General features: G+C 44.6%; 1 protein-coding gene across 1 annotated transcript in view; it reads left to right on the forward strand.

Annotated features, from left to right (window-relative positions):
* CHMP4B (charged multivesicular body protein 4B) overlaps positions 1 to 24,978 on the forward strand; it is a 479,020-nt gene that overhangs the window by 404,045 nt on the left and 49,997 nt on the right. Inside the window, exon 4 of the mRNA XM_069652150.1 lies at positions 23,262 to 23,388. Within this exon, the coding sequence (XP_069508251.1) occupies positions 23,262 to 23,388 (127 nt within the window). The remainder of the gene's footprint in view (positions 1 to 23,261; positions 23,389 to 24,978) is intronic.

The following is a 24,978-nucleotide window of genomic DNA, read 5'->3' on the forward strand; positions in this document are numbered from 1 at the left end:
AGTTATCAAAGCCTCTCTCATTGACAAGGGCAGTATTTTACACTGGAGGGCTTCCTCCCAAACCTCTAACATAAGTGGGACTAGTTCTTCACGGAACTCCTTGTAGAATTTGGCGCCCAAACCATCTGACCCTGGGGCTTTATTAGATGCCAAGTCCTTAATCGCTTCAGTAATTTCATCAGCAATGACAGGCTGGTCCATTGCCAGCCGGGACTCCTCAGAGTTTCGTCAGCGTCTTCAGGTACACCTTAATTTCAGTGACGGACTTAGTGTCCCAATTACTATATAGCCATTGGTAGAAGTTAGTTGTAGAAACAACTATCTAAGATTCAGATTTATCATGCTGGTAACTAAGGAGGTTTTGTTCATCAGAATGTGTAGTCATTGTTATGCAGATTCTGCTATATCATAGCAATGAAAGAAAACTTAGGCCACTTGTTATTTTGCCCTGCTCTACTTCCCTGTCAGATAATGTGTTTTTAAGAAATGTATTTATGCACTGTCATGAGGAGATCTGGCTAATTTGTAGGAAAACATGTTGGGTGGGAAATCTGTGTCAATGAAGATAGCGGTGGTTATATTTTTATACAAATGTGTGATTTAAAGAACAAAATGCCCAGGGTGTTTTTTTTTTTTTTTTTTTAATGGAGCATTTGTAAATGAATATTTTACAGTAATTTTAAAAGAATATTGTAGGATCTTGCGTCTTTTTATGGATAGTTGTGATTTTAAGTTGATTTGAAAATTTAATTTGATCTTGTATTTGTAAAGGTTTTATTTTTAAACTATATAGAAATAATAAATACTTTCACAATTCTTCTGTATCAACAACAATATTTTGTCAGGATGATTTCACCACAATTCATTAAACTCATAAGTGGCTTTGCCACTTCTTCTTCTCCTCGACCTCCAACCACAATATTGTACTTTAATGATTTTTTTATCCTCGTCCACTAACCTGCCAGGACTACCACTAAAAATCCCTTTACTGGTATACTTGCGTGCTAGGATAAAACCTCTAAAACTGGTGAGGTTTGCTTCAAACATTTGGAAAGGCCTTTGACTTTCAATGACCTTGAATTTCACAACTTCTTCTGGGAAGACATGTTAAACATTGGTGCTGTTTGTTAACCTGCATTGCATGTGGTAAATAAAACAGTGTATGTTCCTCTCCACCTTAATACTTCCTACCCGAAGGACTTCTCTCCTGCCACTCTTGACTTCCCACTTTCACATCAAATAACTGCTGATGATGTCTCTTTATTGCACTTGCCCCTCTTTGACTTAGGCAAGCACTATGAGAATAATGGTTAAAATCTTTCTGCAATAGTGTTCTCTTGTTATTTTGCCAATGCAGGTTGTATGCTTTCTGAAGTATTGCTCCCTCTTTACTTTGGCAATGCTGGTTCTTGGCATGCTTCAGTATTGTTCCCTCTTTGTCTTGGCAATACTCTTGGCTTTGACAATGATTACCTTTTCTTGTATTCTTTGAAAGTTATTATTACCCCAATATGACTTTCTTACTTTCGTTTGGTATTCAAAATAATTTTCTGCCGCCAGCGGTTGACTAAGGAGCATTCCGGGATTACCCAAAAAGTGTAAACTTGCCTGTTTGTTTATACGCCTCCGCTCGATCTGCTGCCACTGCCAGTTCTGCTTCTTCTGAGGCTCCCTGCACAGCTGACTGCTTCAGTCGTTTTGCCGCAGCACGCACCAATTGGGAAAGGAGCTTCTCTCACTCCTTGTACACTCCGGTGCCCGCCAGCCACCAAGACGAGGCACACAATGAGGAGAGCCTCTCTCTCCAAGGGGAAAGCCTGAAAAAACTCTGCTTCCCACTGCGTGACCTCTGCACTTCAGGTTATCACTCTCGAAGACCCTCTCAGGGCCGACATCCGCTTCAAAGACAGCGTTGGCTCTGGTGTGTCTTTCTCTGCTTCTGCTGCTGCAACTGCGGCTGGCACCTACTGCTACTGCTCCATCTTCTTGTTCTAATGGCCTGCACCTGAGGGGGCCTTAAATATTCTGACTGCTGCTTAGTTGTGGGTCATTAGAACCAGTAGACTGAATACTGTAGTCTTGCGCCTCCTCTTCTTCGTTCCATTACTTGGGTCATTGCGGGACTTGAACTCCCCAATGTTTTGGTTACTTTTTACATCAAAGGCCTTAATCCTACAATAGGCCATGAAAACGTTAGGGTCTCTAGGGAAGTTAGAGGGTTCTCCCGGTTTTCCTGACCCAAGTCCCTTCCCATGTGATCCTCCCGCAGATCACCACCTCCAGGGTCAGAATCAGGAAGCATTTGCTTTTCCCTGGCTGCATGGGAAGGGTCCCAGGCCAGGGTACTTGCGATAATCGCCTTTGATTCATCACAGGACCCATTGGCTCCTTTGTCAAAGTTATTCTGCAGCCCTGAGAAAGTGATTTATTAGGTCTGTTTTACCATGAGGGTCTTACAGTATTGTTTCCCGAATTGAAAGAAACCGAGGACTAAGAGATTGGCAGTCTGTACATAAGAGTGTACTTTGGTTTAATAACAATGCCAGTAAATGTCTGGTCAAATCTGTATGAATAATTCAAAAGACTAGTAGTCAGTTGAAAGGGTTCGCACAATTGTGGGATCTCAGAAATGTAATGAAGTTCGCCAATTTATTCGAAACTGTGCATAAAATAACTGTCTGACCTATCAAGTGTACTTGTTACAGTTACCTAAGTGCCTCAAAGGATTTTAAAATTGAGGTTAATTCAAATTCTAGCAGCCAGCTGTGTTGGTTATTTGTATGGGAGTTAAGAAAGAAATAGTACATGCCCCTGTAATTATTTTACTAGTGGTGATGTTTGACATTTGCTATCCGACTGTAAGTTGTTGCCTGTTCCTAGGCCGCATATCAAAGGGCTTTTTGACTAAATTACAGAACTTACTCAAATTATGAGGCAATTAGTCTACTGGAAACTGCAGACATTTGTTGTTTGTCAGCATATTTTATTTACACCTACAAGATTAAATGGCAAAATATTATTTGTTGTGCGAATGTTGGTAATTTTTATGAAGTGAAGTATTGACTTCTCTTAATGTTTTTTAAGGCTTGGTATGCTAATCTTTCTGTTTAGAACACACAATGTCCACCATTCTATATATATATATATCAGAAATATACAATTATCCCCACAATATGACCTTCAAATATCTCTCAAATTCTACCCCTCTCCTAACTTTTCCTGTTCGACTATTCTTCCGAGTTCTAATAATGCACCCTTTTTCTGACCACTACACAATGCTGCTATCATGTTACTAATACACCAAGTGAACCCTCTCAACATTACTCTTATTGCAACCGGTTTTAAATAAACTTGTTAAAAAAATACTGACAACTCTCCTAATGCCCCTCTATACTGACTTGTATTGTTTTCCGGCTAGGACACTCTAGAGAGATGTTCATAGAATACCTCAATATTTTTATTTTGCAGCATGAATCTTTTTTACGAGTTGACATACTTTACATATCCTACCATCTTTTGGTTGGGTCCCGATATCCCACTCGTTTTCTTATATATTTGTAATCAAGTCTAGGCATCAACTATAGGTGTGTCCGTAAAAATACCACTATAGCATATTCTGAACCCAAGAGTCTGCACGATCCGGTTAGATCAGTGTATAAAGAAATTTCTATCCGTATGGTTGCTCAAGGTTGTCCTCTTAGAATGTTTCATTCACAGAATGGCTTAATTATACTTAGATGTCCAAGATAGAACATGTTTGTCATTTGACTCTGAGTGTTTTTCTGCGATTAAGATGGTTAAAAATGTGATAATGATTTTGTCATCCACTCAAGCAGCCATTTTAGCAAACGTTTTCTTTCTTTTCTCTCACAGTATAAAAATCTTGCTGAAATCTAACAATAAGACCATTCATTTAACCAAAATGTCCAAACTTGAAACCAGAGTACAACTCCCAAGAAAACTTTGATGCTTGTAGTTCTTCAGAACCGGGAACAAGTGTTCTTGCTCCTCCTAACAGCTATCAACTGCTCCTATAAGAAGCCCAAAACTCCGCTTTCAGCTCTTTGTTTGCTGCTCTAGCAGCAGAGAGGTATATCTTCATTATATTTCTATATCTTCATTATATTTCCTGTGGGGCTGTTGTGTTCAGTGTTGTTTCCATATTGTTAGAGGGGATGGCGGATATATAATATCTGTGGAGGGATAATATTTAGCCAGGAGTCAGTCCAGCTTGTCATTCCAACCACACAAAGCAAAACCACCCTGGACCCCCCCCCCCCCCCCCCACACCCCCACCCCACATTTCTCGGGTCCAGCGATAATGCTGACGGGGGAGCGTCCGGTAAGCAGTCAGGCTTGACTTAAGAGGGAGCGCCGGCGGTGCTCGCCCGCGTGGCTATTTCCGCCCGACTATTTCCGCATGGCTTAAAGGTGATCGAGCGCTGCCTTCCACACGGCTGAAGCAGTCTGCCAGTGCCAGCGGAAGGAGCGGCACCCAGCAGAGTGTGCTCTGTGTTAACAGTAGCACAGAGAGCACCCTTCTTGCAGTGTCCTTCACAAGCTCCTTTGCTGCTCCGCTGGTCTCCCAGAACATAGAGCGGAGCAATCCGGTGGAGTCAGAGCGGGGGCTGCGACCTCAAACAAATATTGAAAGCGGAAGTAATAAGTATAAAAAATAAAGAACAGAGGCATACTCCACCCACAGGAAGGGAGAGCGGCGAGGGAAAGGGCAGCCCGTCTGAAGCATAGCTGGTAGACACCTGACAGAGATAAGGAGTGCTGAAGCTTGCAGCCGGTGGTACACATAAGCATAAAAAGAGAAAGCGGGTATTTCTGCAGAGCACGGGCGATCAATCGACAGCAGCAGCATTCTGATCTAGAAAGTCAGAGAAACCTAGAGGTCTACATGCGCATGGTAATCAATAATAGAAAGTGATAGTAATTATGGTTGGTGTGTTTTTAAATCACGTCTGTTATCAAATATAAAACATATAGTTCAAAGGATTTCCAAAAGATTCACTCTTGTTTTGGCTCATTCCCTCAAATCTAATCCTACCATTTCAAGAAAACTTTTCAAAAGAAAATACCCTTAAAAAAAGAGTAAACCTAGATTTCCAAAAGATTCACACTCTGCTTCTACAATTTCAAAAACACCTTTCAAAGAAAATGCCCATAAGAGTCTAAACCAACATAGTTGCACGTGCTTGTGTTTCGCCACAACCAGTTGCTTTGTCGATAAACAAATAATGAAAATCAATGAAAAACACAAACGTGCCAAATTGAAATTGGAGAATAAAGAAAACATCTATATAATGGTCATGACTTCCGATTGTAGCCATTTGCTGGCCCAATCATTCAAAGTACAAGTATATCCTTGTACTGTAATCAGGAGGCGTCATTTTTGCCTTGATATAAGATAGTGTAATACATTATGGATTCAATACGCACAGTCTTGAAATAATATAATATGCCGTTGGCCTGGGTCTCAACCTGTCTGGATGAGATCCGTTTATGGTATTTGCAAATATAGTAGTTAAGAATGAACAGGGTTGGTCCTGGGAGTTCTCTTGCTATTGTGTAAGGTATCTTACTTGTCCTAATGGACTAGGAGGGAGGTTTCATTATCTGCTGTGTTCTGCGTATGTGATCGAGAGTGATAGAATTGGCACGGTAAGGCTGTTCATCCCCTATGCTATTACTTTGACTTTACTTCTGACTCACCTTTTATAGTGATTATCTTCTAAATCATTTTTATTTCCTTTTATGTAACGGGCGGTGACCCATGCTGGGTGCGTGACTGGGCGCTGCCTACTCGCATTATCGTTTCGTTAAAATAGTGGTTCTCCAGCATGGGGTCTGGTATGGATTCACATGCTCATGAATATTCCCTGTCTTCAGGCTGGGAATCCTTGGTAAAAAAAAAAGAAAAACACTTTTACTTTAATACTGTAATTCGAATGGATTGTGTCCACCCACTTATTCCTTATCTATATCACCAATATAGAGGTTTGGCTGCTTCGAAAAACATTTTTGGCAGAGGGTGCTGTGCATCGATGCGGTCGACTCAATGTCCCTCGAGGGCATCCGTCTTGAGGAGGACATCATTGAAGGTACATATGGAACGTGCAACGCCTGTTTGCTTCAGTTCGTTTTTCGAGTAAGGTTGCGCTTCGTGAACTACGGAGCGCTTCATATATTACTTTGAGAATTGGGAATAATGTCTTCGTCTTTGGCTCTGACAACCCCAAGGACCCGGTTTAAGAAATGCCAGGACTGTGACGCTAAAATGTCGCTGACAGACCCACATCGGGTGTGCTTGTGGTGTCTCGGTGTGGAGCACAAGACCTCGACCTGTCAGAAGTGGCAATCGATGGCCAGGAAAGCTCTGAAGATGCGTAAAGGGAAATTGGCGGTAGGTAGGCTCCCCAAAAAATCCCCTCCGACTACCCCATCGAACAAAAACATTCCTATGACGAAGCGAGAGACGACTCTGCTCGACAGAAGACTAAGGTCCAGGTCACGGAGTGGGTCTCACCACGCGTCATTGAGAAAATTGAAGTAAATGCATCATGAATCGCTTACTTCGTCTTCCTCATGCGACTCTTCTCCAGAGAGGAGTATATCTTGCTACTAGGGCCTCTTCTCCGGGTGAATGGGAATCATTAGGGCAGGCAATGGTAAAAAAAAAAACAAATTCAGAGTCAGAATCCTTCGAAGCAAGTAGTCCATGCTTCTACAGTGACTTCTGAAGCCGGTAAGGAAAGGGCCCGAGCCAATCCTGCACGTCGTAAAGAGCCTGGGACGAAGGCCAGATTCTTATCGAGGGCCGTCGAGGCCTCGACACAGAATCAGTCGAGCCATTGAAGTCCGTCACGGACAAAGTCCACAGGCAAGTAGAAGTTGAAATGACTTGATCATCGACCCCATCGGTGCCCAAGAAGTCTTCATCAAAGACATTGACGCAAACATCAAATTTGGTGACAACTCATAGGCATTTGGCTCAAAGCAATCTGTACCTTTACCAGTAATTCAAAAATCCTTTACACCATTACCTAGAAAGTTATTTTTTTTTTAATCTCTCACATCCATTTATGAAGACAGTGAGCCTTCAGATGACAATGATCCACATTTTGGATTACATTATAATAAAATAATAATTTTGCATTCATATAGCGCTACGAATCCTCAGGTATCTGAGCGCTGCTTATTATTACCCAGGGTGTGTGGTGCTCATTTATCGACCTTGGAAGGATGAAATGCTGAGTTTGGCCCTGCCGGGATTCGAACCTGCGTCCGTAAGCTCTGCACAGATGTCAAAGCGAGCACTCTACTCGTTGTGCTATCGGACCGGCAGTCCGAACAATATGGCACACCTAACGTTCCTGAAAGTTTTATATCGGAGGAATCTAGGCTGCAGGACCTGCATGAGAATTTACAAACAGCCTGTGGCGTGGGCACTTCACCAGAGTTGGACTTCGGCAAGACAGAACCAAATGAGCACGCAGATGCATTTTATGGGCATTTAATGACCAGGGTCACTGACTTTATGGGATGGAGCAGGCCTGCCTTCCCTTTCGAGCAGGATGACGTCACAGATATCCTAGACGAAGGTCCTCAAAGGGATCCAATTCTACCTGTTCATGTCACACTACAATGGAGAGTAAGTGCAAACTGGGAGGCACCTGAATCGAGTCCGGCAGTGAATAGAAAATTGACAAATATAGCCCGTCAAGTAGTGACCCCAGCTACTTGTTTCAGCATCCTTCCCCAGAAAGCCTGGTGATGCAAGCTGCATATCCGATCATCCCACCAGATCGGGATGATAAGCGTAAAGATGCCTGGTCAAGGAAAGTCTTTTCTGCTGGGAGCATGGCTTTCAAATAAGCTATATGTGCCCTTGCAAAATGTACCTTCAGCTATGGGACTGTGCATCCATGGCGGCTGAATATATTCCTGAAGGGGAAGAAAGAGACTGCTTCTTAGCCCTTGTAAAAGATGGCAAAGGGGCCATGTGTGAGTCTTTACAGTCGGGTTTGGATTCTGCTGACAGTATCAGCAGAGCCATGGCGACAGGCACTGTGATACGCAGGTTTGCGTGGTCAAGGAGTCTGGATTTGCCCCAGACGTGCAGCCTACACTCCTTAATATGCCTTTTGACGGGTCTCATCTTTTTGGCAGCAAGGCTGACGAAAGCCTCAAGAAGCTGCAGGCCTTGAAGGCGGCAGCCAAGTCTCTAGGTGCTGCTGTTCTGCAGCCTCGGCCCTTTCACCCCTGTGGACCTTATTGGAGGGGTAGATCCTTTCCCCAATACTCAGATGGAAGAGCGAAAGAACTCCCAACAGTATAAGGGGGAGGGGGCGAGAGGGGACATGAGGGGGGCAGGGGATTGGGGGTGGGGGGGGGGGGGGAGTATCGGGGGAGGGGCTGGGGACGTCCTCGTTGGGGAAGAGCCATGGGGGCAAAAACAGATCCAGGAGCTCCAGAAAATATGCAGCACGGCATACCCGGTCCCATGCTTAAATTGCTCTCTGAATATTAAGGGGCTCAACACCCGGGTGAAAGGGGGAAAACTGGAGAGGTTCTTGGTGCATTATATGCCAGATATCATTACCATGCAAGAGACCCATATCAAAAAAGCAGACTCACACTGTTTAAAATTAAGACGATTTCAGGCAGCACTACAAGCGAACGCCAAGGGCAAAGTAGGGCGGGGGGTACTGATTGTGATTAGGAGAGGACTGGATGCCCAGATATTATCCACAAAAATAGGGCCAGATGGCTTCCGCAGAACAGTTCTAGCAGACCTAGAGGGATTTGCTAGGGGGAGACCATAATGATGGGGGATTTTAATTTAGTGTGGGACCCCAACAGGGACAGATGCTCTAACACACAACGCCCACAACCCCCACAGTCAACAGCTCTGCAACGGAAGATGGATCACCTGGCATTACACGACTTGTGGGTGACACTGAAGGGCACAGTTCCGGTATACACCTTTTACTCACACGTTCTCCCCCATCGATTACATATGGGCATCAACTACTCTACTAGGCAGAATACAGAATATAGACACCATTCCGATAACTCTATCGGACCACGTGCCAATCGCACTGACACTGAATTTACACAGACCTCGGAAAGGCCTGTGGCGCTGGTCCTACCCAAAAGAAGTTCTGGCTGACATTGCACTTAGGGGAAAGCCAAAATGAGGGAATACTTTGAAATCAATGGGGAGGGGGGGGACATTCAAGTCAATGGTATGGGACGCTTTTAAGGCCACCTTAAGGGGAGAATTGATAGCTCTTCAGGCCCGCTGGCGAAAGCAACAACAGGCACTAGAAACCAAGCTGGAAAGCTATCTCCTGGACGTAATGAATAGAATGAAGCATAACCACTCCAGGAAACTTCAGAGAGAGCACCAACACATTAGAGGGCAACTAAACCTTTTTGCAAACGAAAAAGGCAGAATGGGGTCTACTAGCGTTAAAACACAGGTACTACATACAAGCCAATAAAGCGAATAAACCATTGCCGAGAAAGCTCAGGCAGAAGACGGCAGCCCAAACAATCAAGGGGATCTTCACCCCAATCGGGGGGGACAGTCCACTCTACCCCAGACATCGTGGCCCAGTTTGCTGCATACTACACAGAGCTATACACATCTGACAACCCAGATGACGCACTCCAGAATGAGTACCTGGGGTCACTTAACCTTTCAAAAATGTCCCCAGCAGAACGCATAGCACTAGAAGCAGATATCACACAGGAGGAGGTACTTCAGGCAATAAAACGCCTTCCAATGGGCAAAGCTCTGGACCCTGATGGATACTCAGTGGGGTTTTATAAAGCCTATAGACATATCCTGGCCCCTAGACTGACGTCTCTTTAATTCATTCCCACAAATGGGAGGTGTAACCCCATCGATGGAAGAGGTCAACATACTCCTCTTCCCCAAGACTGATGGATCCAGCGCAATGTGGCTCGTATAAACCCATTGCTTTGATCAGTCTGGATGCAAAGCTGTACACAAGAATACTGGCTAGCAGACTAGAACCCTTACTCCCCCAGTTTATCCATCCGGACCAATCTGGTTTTATTAGTAAGCGGCAAACACAGGATAACATCAGGAGGGTCTGCCATATCCTGGAAAAAAACTCAAAAGAAAGGGAAACCTGCAGTTTTCCTCTCACTGGACACATGAAAGCCATTTGACAAGTTGGATTGGGCCTTTCTCTTTAAAACCCTGGGGAAGCTGGAAATGGGGCCAAAATAGATAGGCATTGTATGTGCAAATGACACAACCCCGACCGCGCGCCTATCAGTGAACAGGGATTTATCAACCACAATGAAGCTAACAAGAGGTACTAAACAGGGCTTCTCCCGTTCACCACTTCTGTTTGCCATCTACCTCAAGCCATTTCTCTGTGATTCGGACACACCGGGACATTACAGGCATACAGTAATGGAAGGGAAGAACACACAGTAATGGTGTACGCAGACAATATGCTACGTGCCCACACAAACCCAGGGAACTCTCTCCAGGCGGTGACTGGGGAGATCCAGCGATTCGGGAAGGTAGCAGGGCTAAAAGTAAATCTAGCCAAATCAGAAATACTGAATCTAACACTAACCGGGGATGAGTTAAAACAGATGCAACTATCATCCAAGTTTCGATGGGTCCACGCTAACATCAAACTCCTGGATGTAAGAATAACTCCATCACTACAGGGCCTCCTATAGGGCAAACTACCCTCCATTGATAGAGCAACTAAAACACCAATTAATTAAATGGGGACCCCTCTCAACATCCTGGCTGGGCAGGATAAACGCGATAGAAATGATGGTCCTCACTAGACTGCTATACTATTTCCAGGCCCTCCCGATTATAGTACCAGAGGCATTCTTCTGAGCAGTGTATAAAATCATTAATTCATATGTCTGGAAGACGTGAATCTTTTATAGAGGGTCTAACAAAACTGATCCCGCTCTGATAGTTTTACCTTACCTACAGGCTGATTGGGGGCCGGAGGGAATGTTAAATACACTCATCATAAAAAATACTGTACATTTTTGGTCAATGCTTTAAATCACCCCAGAGCCAATGAAAACTTAATGCAGTCTCGGAAGACAAATAGTCTACATTGGAATGATATGAACCCCAATAGCAATGCTGTAAAAACATCAGTTAGTACTGCGCCCTGGAGTATTAATTTTGAAAGGCACGATATTGATCGCCTGATTATTAAAGCCTCTAATTCCGCTGCAGTCTGTCCAAATGGCCTATCAAATAGGATTTTAAAATCAAATGGTGAAATATGGTCTTTATTATTGTCTATATTATTTAGAAACGTACTTATTACAAAGACATGGCCAGAGACATGGAGGCAGTTGGTAATTGTCCTTCTTTTCAAGAAGGGCGATCGCTCAGGCCCGGCTAATTACTGCCTGATCGCCCTTAGGATCGGTAAAGTCCTTAAGGCTCGAGCCTCTATAGCAGACCCTTAACTGGTGGTTATTGCAAATCTGTGGGCATAGTACAGACGTTGAGACATATTTTAGTCGCACTAAATATTTGGGAAGTTGTTTAATGTAAATGTGTATGCCTCCCAGAGGATATTTGGTGCAGAATGATTGTCGGGCGTAAGCTATTCTTAACAGAAATAAGAATGTTGAAAGTGTTCGGCTTTTTGAAGTGCCTATAAAGTAAGATCTAGGAATTGATCTGCTGATTTTTTTTTTATCTGATGTATAATGAATATGAATTTGTTTAGTTATTTTCTTTTTTTTATTTTTATAAGAAATTTTAGGAAATGATTTGTAGTATTTGTATTGTGTATAATGGATACTTTAAATATCATTTTGTTGATTTTTAATATCAATATATTATTGATAAATTTGAAGTCCTTTTGAGTGTAGTTGTTCCGTGGTAATATTATTAAGATGGGAAAATCATTGAGGACTCTGTGGAAACCAGGGATCTGGCTGACAGTAGGCTGAGGGGATGGCTGCTAGGGGTTATTTGAAAGGGGGGATACCATGTCTCGCCCTCGGGGTATTCCCTCCCCAATCCCAAAGGGCCCTCCACCAAGGTGATCCAAAAGCGATTGCCCTCCTCTAACCAGCTGTTTGGAAGATCCCCCTAGGAGTGAGAAGGGAAAAACACTTAGGTTTTTCACAGAGTGCTCTGCTCAGGAGACCAGCAGAGCTGTGTTAGACTCTTAACATTGCCAACACCTTTTTATCTTACCCTTTTCTAACAATTATTTTTGGTGCTGTTCTTTTGATGTCTTTAAAGAAATAAATTACTAAAACATTTTTTTTAAAAGAATACAAATACGGGTCGCAGTTTACAGTACTGTAAATCATCGGCCAAATGCCTCGCCTGAGGGCCCTGTTTTGAAAGCAGCTTGGCAGCCTGCTGGAAGATCAGCCAAAAAGTCTCTCACCCCATCATTTTTGGTTGGCTGCCGAAAGAATAGCATTGGCCTCGCTCAGATGTAGGCCTGCATTTAGATATCCTTACTACCACAGGCCTCCAAAATTGTGTCCTCCTTTGATAGAAAGAAGGAAGAGGCTGCTGTAGATGCTGCTGCAACCGGCTTAGAATATAGACGCTGTGGACTCTAGGAAGGAGTGTGGCTGAGGATGATGAGAAGACAGTAGTATGGCCTCAGCCTCTGCTTGTCCGCATCTGGCATCAATTGGTTTATTAACTCGAAGAGAGTAGTGTGACTTTTGCCTCACCTTCTCGGCAAGCATTAGCAAATCTTTTTGAAGAGAAATTCTAGAGCGGTATGGTGCTCAGTGTGAACATTTCCACCAGGATTCCTGCTTCCAGTTGTTCATGCTGAGTGGGAGGATACCCCAAATGTCTGCCAGGCCCTCCATTCGGTCATGAAAGGATATGCCTGAAGCTGGTGCAACGCCCTCATCCTCTTCATCCGTGTCTTGTCACTGAATAACTGATTTAAGAGGCACCTGGTCTCCCTGAGGAGTCATAGGAGGAGGAAGCTTATCTTGTGGTGCTGCTGGAGCCTGTGGTGGCATGGGATCTTGAGGTTGCTGCACAAGCAGCATGACCAGCGCTACCAGAGGTAGGTGGGGCTGTGGGGATGGCATTGGCTGTGGAGGAAGGTACGGTTGCATCTGAGGTACAACTTCCTTAAGTCTTTAAGCAGGGAAGTTGTTTGCTGAGATTTCATGTGTCAAAAAAGCCATCCTCACAAGCTGCTCGAGAAGACTGAGTAATTGTGGTTTGTGCAGCCGCTGAAGGCGACCATGTAGCCGATGGAGACCTCCACTGCCCATGCCTGGACTGATACGCCAAAGCCTTTGACTACTTAAGAGAGGTAGAGAATGAAGGGTAGGAAGAGCACGGTGGCACTTAAACCAGTGACAAATTCACCAATTGAGTAAACTCTTCTCTAGGTGGGAGTTGTGAAGCATTGATCGGTCTAGTGATTGAGCTGCCAATTCTGAGGGGGAAAACAAGTGAGTCTTCTCCTCCATCACAGACACAGAGGCACTGATTTGTTTTTTCACCTTTGTGTCTGTTGTAACAGGGTTGAAAGAAGTGTGCGGGAAGCTGGAGTTTGGCACAGAGCCTTGACACAAACACCTCAGAGGGCCCACTAGCCATGGCTCGGTAAGGTTGCACACCTTGGAGGGAATTCGGGATGCTTAGTGCCCTCGGACTTTGACCCTGTAGTCTTGTTGCATAAAGACGTCTCCTCCGGTCTAGGCCCAGTACGGGAGTTGTATAGCCCGTCAGACAGTCATCAGCTCACAGAGCAGTAAGCCTCCCCGAACCAGTGCCTGAAGAGCCTGTAGATCTCTCGTTGCGTAGGCCAGTAGCTTTCTGAAGGCATTACCTCGACTTTTCCCCTTAGCCATTCAAGCTGCAAGATTATTTGCATACTGTATTTTCTATAACAGCAGTCTGCTTTATTTTAATTATGTAGTTCACTAAATTAAAAACAATAGACGGACAATTTTAAAAAAGAATTGGCGAAAGTAGTATTAGAGTCCAGCTCTCATGAATGGTCGCGCCATGGCACTTTTACTTGCAGCCCATTGCTGATGATGTGAAGCCTGTAAAAGTGCAGATGAACTTTAACACGTTCCCGTACATGACCATGCTCTCGGCTCAGGCAAAACCTTTTGCATGCGCAACGTGATTTCCGTCTGGCACCTCACCATGTCGAGTGGAAAGGTGTAATTGTTTTTTATTTTGTCGCATCAGAGATTGGCATTGGGGGGGTATAAATCAACCATAAGACATTCAACAAAACAATGGGTCTAGCATCCAGTCAAAAGGTGCATTGGATGTTGGACAGTATTACAACTGTCAATGACAGATACAGTAATATAATCGGTAGTAGATCAACCCTGACATGAAATAATTTATTTATCAAGTGGAAGAATGAAAATCGGCGCGTGGCAACAACTGGTGCAGCATTATAGATTAGATTGAGACAAATGACCGCAATAAAGCAATCTAGAAATTAAACCACAACTGGCTGTTAACGTTGATTGTGTCAGGCAGGAGGGAGGGAAGCCATGCTGAGCCTGTAGCCAGGAGACGATTTGGATACATTGGCAGGTAATGTGACTGCTGGACAGCAATTTAATCATGGGGTTAGTGATAGCCCAGTCCTTTGAAAAAGATAAGGGATTCTGTCACTTTTAATTCCATCCTTTCTTCTTTTGATGTAAAAGCTACGTCCAGCTCTGTGTGCTTTTCTTTGTTGCTCATGTATTGTGTGACCACCATCTGATGAAGTCTCTGGCTCTTGGAAAGCTAATGGAATTACCACTTCAGCATAATACTTTGTTAGTCCAATAAAGGGTATCAAACTTGGATTTTGTTTACTTTTAAATGTTTATTTTACAACTAAACTAAGATGGTGCCAAACTCTTTCTTTGTCTCCTGTTGAAACACTTTACAGACCTTTCTTACCCAGTCGGTCTGAGAGCCTTGTAAATGTTCTGTAAAAATGTCCTGTGCCTAGAGTAAAGTGTGAATAGTGGGGATCACCTTGTGGGCCGGTTGTTGCGTCAAGTTGCATGATGCTGGGCCTGGGGCGGATCCCCTGGCTATCCCCACCATGCCACCAACATGGGGGACATGGTCACTGTATTAGGACCTAAACTACTGATAAACATTTAAAAGGATCCTAGGTTAGCAGAACTACACAGGACCAAAGTAAAGAGGAGAATGTCCCTGCCCTTGGTAGTCCTATGATGCTAAGTAACCCTGAAACTGTGGGGCCCAGCAATCCACTTGAGAATCAGAACAGGTACAAGTGAGTTGCAAGTTTATGCGAGCAGAGACTCACTCACCTGCAGGGAATTATACACTTATTACCAACGCCCCTTTTTTGTTGACGCTCCTGGATAGGGTGGTATATAAACACATATTAGACCACCTTACAAAGCATAATCTCCTCAATAAGTGGCAGTCCTATTTTAGACCAGGCTACAGTATTGAGTCCCCTCTCTTAGATCTTAAGTCCAACATGATGTGTTCTACGGACAATGGACAAACAATGTTGCTGATGGTACTGGACCTATCAGCCACGTTCTATTTGGTGGAACATCCACTTTTGTTACAAAGACTGGAGCAAGTGGCTAATTTTAGTCAGGACATAGTTGCATGGGTACTCTCCTTTTTGGAGGGAAGATCTGTGAAGGTCTGTTGCGGCAGTGCGAAGGCGAGCCCAGCTCCAATGCTGTATGGTGTACCTCAGGGAGCTTGCCCGTCTCTCCCCCTGTACAACATTTTTACTGTCCTTTTGTTTCGGGTATTAGAGGGTCAGGACATCCGTTTCTCCAACTATGCAGACGATAGGAAGGGCATCATCCCTTTATCCAGGAACTATATAGGGAGGGATACACTTGCTATCAATAAGATATATGATCTCATCCAAGTGTGGATGAGGGTGAATGGGCTTGTGTTAAACAATGAGAAAACAGAAAGCATGATTATAGGGGCCAGCCCCAGAATATCAAGATTAGGAGATGATTACTTTGAGTTCCAAATAGCTGAGTGCAAAAATAATTGCTACAAAGATCACAATTCTTGGAGTATTCTTTGAGCCAAATTTGAATGTGAAAGTGCAAATTAAGTCTTGGAGGTACATTCTCCTATTATATACGACTATTGTCTCATATATGCCCATTCCGTTCGAAAAATAGCAGTGAGACGTTCGCTAGAGCGATTATAGGCTGCAAAATAGATTACTGTAGCAGCCTTTTGACAGGGGGGAAATTGCAAGACTTCAAGTCATACAAAATAGTACCATCCAAGCCATTGTAGGGCTGAACAAAAATATGACCTTGTCTCGGAGGCTAACACTGGCTTCCTGTGGAGGCTAGGATACACTTCCAAATGCTCACTATAGTGTATAAATACCTGGAGGGTTCGAATTCACTGTACCTGGCAGAAAGGATAGTTAAGAATCCAGTTGTCAAACATTTGAGATCAGACCACACCAAAGCAAAGTTGTCACAAGTTAACAAAGGTGCGTTTTGTATAGCAGCACCCACATTCTGAAACTCTGTCCCGCCTAACGTCAGATGTGGAAAATCTTATGTTTAAGAAGAAATTGAAGACCTGTCTGTTTAAATAATCCGGAGAGGTAGCTTGTCTGCACTCCTGGAAGTGCAGGCATTTCCCAGGGAAGTATGTTATGTGGTATGTTTTTTGTTTTTAGTCCTTTCTTGATAGGATTCTGTCCTTCAGGGGCCATATGGTTTTTACGTGGTATAAATAAATTAAAGTAAAAGTAAAGTCCTTGTTAGCGTGTATAGGGACAGATTATCGGAGCATTCTGCTCCTATGCAGCATTGGTCTGCCGCAGGTATGTGGCATCCCAGTCAAGTATGCCCTGCTTTTAAGTCTACTAAATGTGCCTAACATGAAGTGTAGCCAAAGCCTGCTGAAGCCCCATGCACTGCCAGAAAGTACCTAATAAGAGTAACTTGCATAACAGCCTACTCCTGAAACTGCTGCCCTTACCAACTGGCCTGTTATCGGCCCACACAGACTATAAAGAGAGGAAGTTGTTTAGGAACAGTGTGGGTGTACAGAGAAGGTGTTTTGGAGAAGAGCAGATGGAGCCAAAGCAACATGCCATTTGAGAGGAGGAGAATGGGAGTATTGTAGAGGAGACAATGGCAACCATCAGGAGTTGGAGAGAGTAGAGGTTGAACAAGTATTGGAGAGATGAGGAGTGAAAAGAGGAGCGGGAGGAGATGTCACACCTAAGAGTTTGAGTTAAGAGCTGGCAGTTGAGACAATCGTACGGGAGGCTAGGAGTTAAATCTATAAGCATGAGAGGGAGCAAAAGGGGTGGGGGGTATCAGGTTAAGCTCCAAAGGAGCCAAAGTGTAAGCAGGCACATCAATGAACCCTGAGATTGACGAGCGGAACCTGGGGACTTGTGGGGGGAATGAGCTGTGGCAGAGTATCAAGGAAATGCATGGGAGTACATAGAAAGAGATGGGGGGGGGGGGAGGAAAGCCCCATCGGTATGAGCATTTGATGAAGCATCAAGAAGAGACAGATGGATAGATTCTGGACCAGAAAGCAGGACCTTTGGGAAAGGGAGATGGTGCAAGTCTCGGGAGAAGGGCGGTAAAAGCTCAATGGTGGCCTGTTTGCTGGCGCTCTCGGCATGTGAGAGACCTGCTCCCCCAACATTGCTGTATGGACCAAGTGATCTCCCTGCCATACTCAAGCCACCTCAGACACCAACGAGAAAGTCAAAAGGTTGGAAAAGACAAGACACATGCATCCAAAAGTCTCAGTGACTGAGCAGCGCCGAGAAGGAGATAAGTTTTTCTTTTTTAGTTTTCCCATTTTGCCCCAAAACTGTAAAACTCTCAATAATAGGTGTTCAACAGTACTTCTGGTGCTGAGACATATTGTGGGAAACACTCTACTTTGTAAAAGTTCACTTTAGAATAAACATCATATGGACAAAGTGCTTTTAAAGTAAATGTTCATTGCCCCGAAGTTCTTGAGTTGGTTATCTAAGTAACTGAAGAGGTGAGAGTGCATGGGTTGTATGGGTAAAGCTGAGAGTATTCTTTGTTGCTGTTAACACTGTTCCTACCCATTTCCCCCAGACTTTCTGGAATTTCCCAGGGCATCCCCAAGCATTATAAATGTGTCTTTCCAGGGATGCACATCTGTCCATCTCATTGACCCAGCGGCCAAGGCTCAACCTGTCTGCAGAGCCCCACTTGGCAGCCGTAAGTCTCTTCCCCAATCCCAGTGTCAAGACCAGGAATGTCTTCTCGTGTTTGGTGAATTCCACATCCCTCCAGATTCCCAGTAATTCCAATTTCGGGTCCTGTGAGATGGGGGACCCCAACACCTCAGATCTTACGGGTGCATCTCCGCCAAATGTTCTGAATTAAGTCATAGCTCCACACCATTTGGAAGAAGGTACTTTCCACTCTCCAACATCTCAAGCAGTTCCCGTTGTCCACCACCCCCCACCGTGCCATCTGTGCGGGAGTAGTATGCCTGATGTAGGATTTTGTACTGGATTAAACAAAACCTGGTGTCTATTCCTATGTCCCATGGGAACATTGGTGCTTCTACCCATTCCTCTGATTCCAGTGGGCCCACTGCTCTCTCCCCCACCTTTCTTTGAGTCGGGACAGCTCCTGGGCCCCGAAAGCAGTAAGCACTTGGTACAGTGTGGAAGTAACCGTGGCTGGGATTCCATTCGGGTGAATGTTGGCCTCCAGGGGGGAACATTTTGGGATCTCTTCCAAGACCGGGAATTGAGAACTGATAGCATTTTGTTAGTTGGAGAGGCTGTAGTAGTTTCTAATTGGGAGCTTAAACTTCTCTCACAGTGCCTCAAATGCCAGGAGGCGCCCGTCATGTACTACGTGCAAATCCAATGCCCCTCCCAACTTGTGAAGTGACCCATTTTCAGGACTTGAGGGAAATGCCTATTGTTCCAGAGGGGTTGGTCCAGTGTTGGTCTCCCACCCCATCCGATGTAGTGATGGGCCTCCGTCCAAGTTTAGCGAATGTAGCGTCATCCTTGGCATTTCCACCATCCCTTTTTTGTCTTCTCTGTACAGTATTTGCAGGGTTGTGTTTGGTCCCATTCTTCTAGTCGATGCCCTTTGTGTGGGAGCCCAGTGTCCCCATGAAGCCATTCATTCACCAGTAGTAGGTACGGAGACAGGGCAGACCAATTCCCCCCTCCCAAACAGAGCACTGCAGGGTTTTGAGGGCTATGCGGGTTTGTTTCCCTCCTCACAGCAACCTCTGGAGGATACTTTCTATAGATGTGAAGATCATTTTGGGGATGTGAATTGGGGCATTCGGGAGGACATATAGAAATTCCGGGAACATCAACATTTTAAAGAGGGCCGCTTTACCCATCAGCGTTAATGGGAGGGACTGCCAGTGGGCCTCATCGGCAGAGAATCTATTCATCACTGGTTGCAGGTTGAGCTGTAGGAAGTCGTCCAGGTCTGGGCCAATTCGAATGCTGAGGTACTCAAAGCCCGAAACCGAGCCAGAGTATGGGCAGTGCTTGGGATCACAGTCTCCCCTGCTCCCCCTGTAGCGGAAAGAGGACTGTCCTCAGTTTGTTCACCTAAAGTCCTCCAAACTTCTGGTATTCCGTGAGAATGTGACTCATCACCGGAAAGGTGGTTACGGGGTTACTTGGATAGATAAGGAGATTGTCTGCATAAAGTGAGACAAGGTCCTTCCCTCCCCATGGCCATGTGAATCCCGCTCATTCCCCACTCATCCTGCGTTTTATCGATATCGGTTCAATGGCAAGAGTACATAGTAGGGGGGGAGAAGGGGCAGCCCTGTCTGGTTCCCCGTGCTTCCGGAGAGTCAGAGTAGTCCGACCCAGGACATAAAGCTGTTCCCGAATCCCATGCAACCCATTATGTCCCATAAAGCATCCCATCCCACTGAATCGAATGCTTTCTCGAAGTCCATGGCCAAGAGCGCTAGTGGGTACCATATTGCAGAGGACTGGTCCATGGCAAGCTGCACCCTGCGTAAGTTCATCCGAGTGGATCTGGAGGCCATGAACCCTTATTGGTCTGGATGGATGAGGGAGTCTATCACTCCTAGTAATCTATTGACTAGAATCTGTGCCAGCACCTTGGTCTCCCCATTGATTAGTGATATCGGCCTGTGGGAGGCACAGAGTTCTGGAGGCTTCCCAGGTTTGGGAATCCCTACAATACATACTTTCCTGAGGTCCGACAGGAGTTGTCCCTTTTGTTTGCTCTGTATGAACATGCAGTGCATGTGTCCTGTCACCGTTTCCCTCCGGTCGTTTCCATGTTTCCACCGGAAAACAGTTGGGTCCCAGGGTTTTGCCAGATTGAAGTTGGGACAGCGCTGCCGTCGCCTCCTCTGTGACCTCGAATTCTCGCATCTGCTGCTCCGAGAGACTGTGGATCGCAGTCGAGAGAAAGTGTGAGCCCTCCGTCTCGGTTGTCCTCGCCTGGGGGAGTAGAGGTGTTCGTAAAAGGTGGCGAATGCCCAGGCGATGTCTGAGTTTTCTATTAGTAATTCCCTCGCGTATATGCCCTTTGCCCCAATCCGTTTTGCCAGCCTTGTCTCCCGTTTCATATATTTGTCTATGTAATGACCAGTGGGCTACCCTCACATTGTCCAGCACCACGTTTTTAAGAGCCTCTTGTGAAGCCCGGGACCCTGAATCATGGAACCTCTCCTCTTTCGTTTCCGCCTGTTCCTCTGCCTCTTCTATTTCCCAGGCATGTCGTTGGCGGTGAGCCGACACCAGAGAGAGAGCCACCCCCGGGGCACTGCCTCGTAGGCCCCCCATAGCGTGGCTGGGCTGTCAACTGAGCCCTCATTAAGGGTAAACTATTCTGCTGTCTTTTTGGATAGGCCCACCATTACCTCGGGCATTCCCAGATAGTATGCATTGAGGTGCCAGGTTGTGTTGGGTTTTGTTCGCCCATTTGTCAACACCATAAGTCGGGGGGGGGGGGGTGGGTGTGATCTGAGATACACCTAGCCAGGAATGTCAGATATCAGCCTATATAGCATGCACTGAGCAACGAAGTAGTAGTCTATCCTTGATAGTGAGCTATGTGCATTGGAGAAGGAGAACCCAGATTCTACCCCGTGCAGTGCCCTCCATGCGTCCACCAGCCCCAACGCTGTTACAAAGGAGTACAACTTGGTCGGAAGGTCAGGGTTCCTGTTGCCCCTATGTAATCTGTCCCTACCCACCTCCATGACCTCGTTAAAGTCCCCTCCCATTACCCACAAATCTGCTTGTTCAGTAAGTATTGCTGCTTGGAGATCATTCAGCAATTGGAGCGTGAGCGGTGAGGCTGGGTATACTGCCACGATGCCCCAGCTGTTACACCACATTTCCCCCCGTTACCACTACAAATTGCCCTCTTCGGTCTGTCTGCACCTCCTTCAGTTAGAAAGGTACCCTCTCATGTATTACAATCATCATCCCCCTTGCCCCTCTCGAGAATCCTGCGTGATAAGCCAGTGCATAGTTGGACCTCCTGAAGAACTTACACTCCGTACCGACTAGGTGTGTCTGTTAGGAGGGCGATGTCTGGTGAATGTCTATTGGGGGATTGGAGTACTAGTGTCTGTTTAATGCTGGAGCCCAGTCCATTTGACATTCCATATCCAGAGAGAGATTTCCCCATCATGTGCCCTTGGAACCCAGGAGGTGTGTCTCGGAGGTCCAGGGCTGGCCCGTTGTTCCCAATCTCTCCCTCCCCATGCCGATTTTCCTCTGGGTTTCTCAGGGGATCATGCAGAGACTTTCATCTTTCCTCGCACGTCTAAGTTGCTGGGATAATCAAGCTACAACAAGGATCTTTCTTGAGGATTTTCAGCAGCCACGGCGGAGCAGCAGAGACTCAAGTCTGCATGCGCTGGCTGCTCCACAGTGCCCCTCGCTGAGAGTATTCTTGAGGAAATGCAAATTGCAATAACTTTTTTTAACATATAAATATTATTTTAAATACCAATATAAAGATGAATAACCACATCTTTCACTGTAAAATAGCACACAGTCCAAGTCTACTATATCAATTATGTTGTGTGCATTTGCATTCATTAGATTGAGTGCACAAAAATAACAATGATAGTTTTATATTAGAACCACTGAAACTGATGTTGCAGACCCATAGGAAGAACCGCATATTGCTGAATAGCTTTAATCAATGTTAAAGTTGCATTTTAAATAGAAAGCATCCTCATCATTGTCTACATGAATTGAGACCCTTCAAATGCTAAATTTTAAAAAGTAAGATAAACCTTTTTAAAAATATGCCTTTTAACAGAACAGACCTTCAACTATTGTCTGTGCTGGTATAACATTATTGTGTGTGCTTTTGAAAATAAAGTGAAGCTTAATTTAAGCCAAGTCTGTATTCACTGACACTATTTAATATGTGCTTTAAAATGTTGTGAACAGGAAAATAAATGCACCATTCACTCTGTACATTTATCTTCTGTATGACTTGAACCTACTCTTTGTCGTAGCTATACTAACCACATGTGCACATTCCCCTTTGCTTGCTTAAACTCTTAAGTGAATACAGTACTGATAATAAAATAAACAATTATTGAGACCTTTGTATGAAGCTGTTCGAGTAGGCAAATGGCATCAAAAGGTAATAAAAACTAAATGGGGGAATAAAAGAATGCCACCTAATAGGAAGGTTATCTTTTGCCTTAATCAATGGCTGATGTTACCAAAGAAAGAGCAATAAACTATTCTGCACAAAACCCTTCCACAGCCCCTAAGATTGGGTAATAGACTTTCTTTGAGGCGTCCAGGTGATTCTTGGCAGTGGATGGCAGTAGTAAATTGTATCAGTTTCAGTTATCTAGGATTGTTTATTGAAGTTCTACTTAAGTTATAGAGCTTTTTATATTGTGCCAAATCACCACAGTAGTGATCAAGAGTGACCTAGGCTTACCCGAGGGTTGGCACATTGTGCCCCTGCCAGGGTTTTCATATCAGGGAGGGAGGGAGGAAGGAAGGATACCTGTTACGTATAGGAGTTATGTGAATGGTATAGAAGAATAATTGTGTGTTTTTAAGTGTCACAATAAACATGAAAGCAGATTGTCACCCCGCCACACCTCCCCCCCTCTCCCCCAGTATAACAATGTTAAATTGGGCAGGTGTTTACAGCCCTGCAAGTGTTCACATTTCACTTAATGCTATTTTTCCACTTCTTCAAACTAGGATGAATTGCTGGCAGAACTGGAAGAACTTGAACAGGAGGAATTGGATAAGAATTTACTGGACATACGGGGCCCAGAAACTGTACCTTTACCAAATGTTCCATCAGTATCATTACCAACCAAGCCTGGTAAGCATTGGATTTTTTTTCCGTTTTACTGTCACCCTCATTTTGGTACACACATCTTGGTTAAAAGCTGGGGAAACCATACAGGTCAAACTTTTTTTAAAAAAGAAAGGAAAACCAAGCCCTTTTGTAGAGTTGCAATGTCAGGCTTTGTCTCATAACTGCAACACTGCCAGTTTTGCAGATATCTGACAATTCCATAGATGGCGACCAAGTACAACAATTGTATTAGCCAATAGCTGCTGAGGTATAGGGTTTTACATGGTGTACCAGCAAGTAAATGGGTCTGAGGTTTCATATGGTTGTTCTCACTAAGATAAAGGCTGTCTGGCTTGAACAAGGGCAGCATGTAATTAAGCAGTCTTTTGGTTAATGCTTTGGACAATACTGACATGATGACCATATCACAAACATGATCCTTATTGGGTTTCAGACACAGGAGATCACTTGAAAGTAGTCAACCTACTGTTCCTAGTCTACAGATCACCCTCCTAAAACCCTCATCTTGCACAAAAGGTTTCTGGAATAATATCAAACCTTAGTCAAGTGCCAATAGCTCACCATCCTGTGAGACTTTAACTTGTGGCTGGAGGAAAAGCAAACCATTGTAACCAGAACGCTTTCAACAAACCGTGATGCCCTCCACCTCAATCAGTTGGAGATTGTTCCCACTCAAGGGGATATAAACTGTATGGACAATTCTGCAACCCAAATTTCTTTACAATGGCACTTACCCTTCTGCTGATCTAGGGTAACAATTTTGCTACTTCATTCACCTTACTCGTTCACACTGCCGACCTGATCCAAGGTACCATTTACAGTTATCAGACCATGGAATGTCAAGTTGGAGGGCTTCCTTGCAGCTCTGGAAGACTCCAACACCAGCTGCACGCTGCCACATTATCTAGAAACCCCAGAAAAGTCACACTGCATGATTCTGAAATAGATCAAACAATGCCTTGTCAAGCTTGCCCCCAGGAAGCCCTTAAAACACTCTAAAAGAAATACTGGAAGTTATGCAGTCAAGCACCACAACATTAGGAAAGGGGAAATAAAGATTAAACAAATGTGGTGGGAAGCAATACTACCAGACAGACAGATCTGCCTTCACAAACAGCTCTGGATCTACAGCACAGGGACAGTACAGGAGAAAAAGAAAATCATGATCAGCCCATCGAAATAACACAATACTGTCAAGACAGAAATGTTTAAACTTGCTAATATATTCAAGAACCCATCACCTTGCAACACAACGCTTATCCATCACAACTCTGACTCAATGTCGGCTCACTTTCCCAATAAAAGTTAAAATGTATGACCAGCTGGACACAAGGGACAGTAGATCAATAATCCACTACAAAACGAAACCCACATCCACTGCAGCAAACCCAGGGTCCTTGTGTTTTCCGTCCCTTCACAACTATATTCCACTCCTGAACCCAGCAGGATCACCAGAGGGCATGCTCATTTGACCTCTACAAAGTAATCGCACAAAAGCCAGTTTGCTTAGTAATTTTGTCTGCTAATATCTTTTGTGAGGCAAGCCCTCAAAACATACAAACACCATGTTGTTTACGCTAATTTACTATATTC

This window comes from Ambystoma mexicanum, chromosome 3p (genome assembly GCF_040938575.1).
Source record: "Ambystoma mexicanum isolate Mex_15411 chromosome 3p, UKY_AmexF1_1, whole genome shotgun sequence".
Taxonomy (NCBI): Eukaryota; Metazoa; Chordata; class Amphibia; order Caudata; family Ambystomatidae; genus Ambystoma; species Ambystoma mexicanum.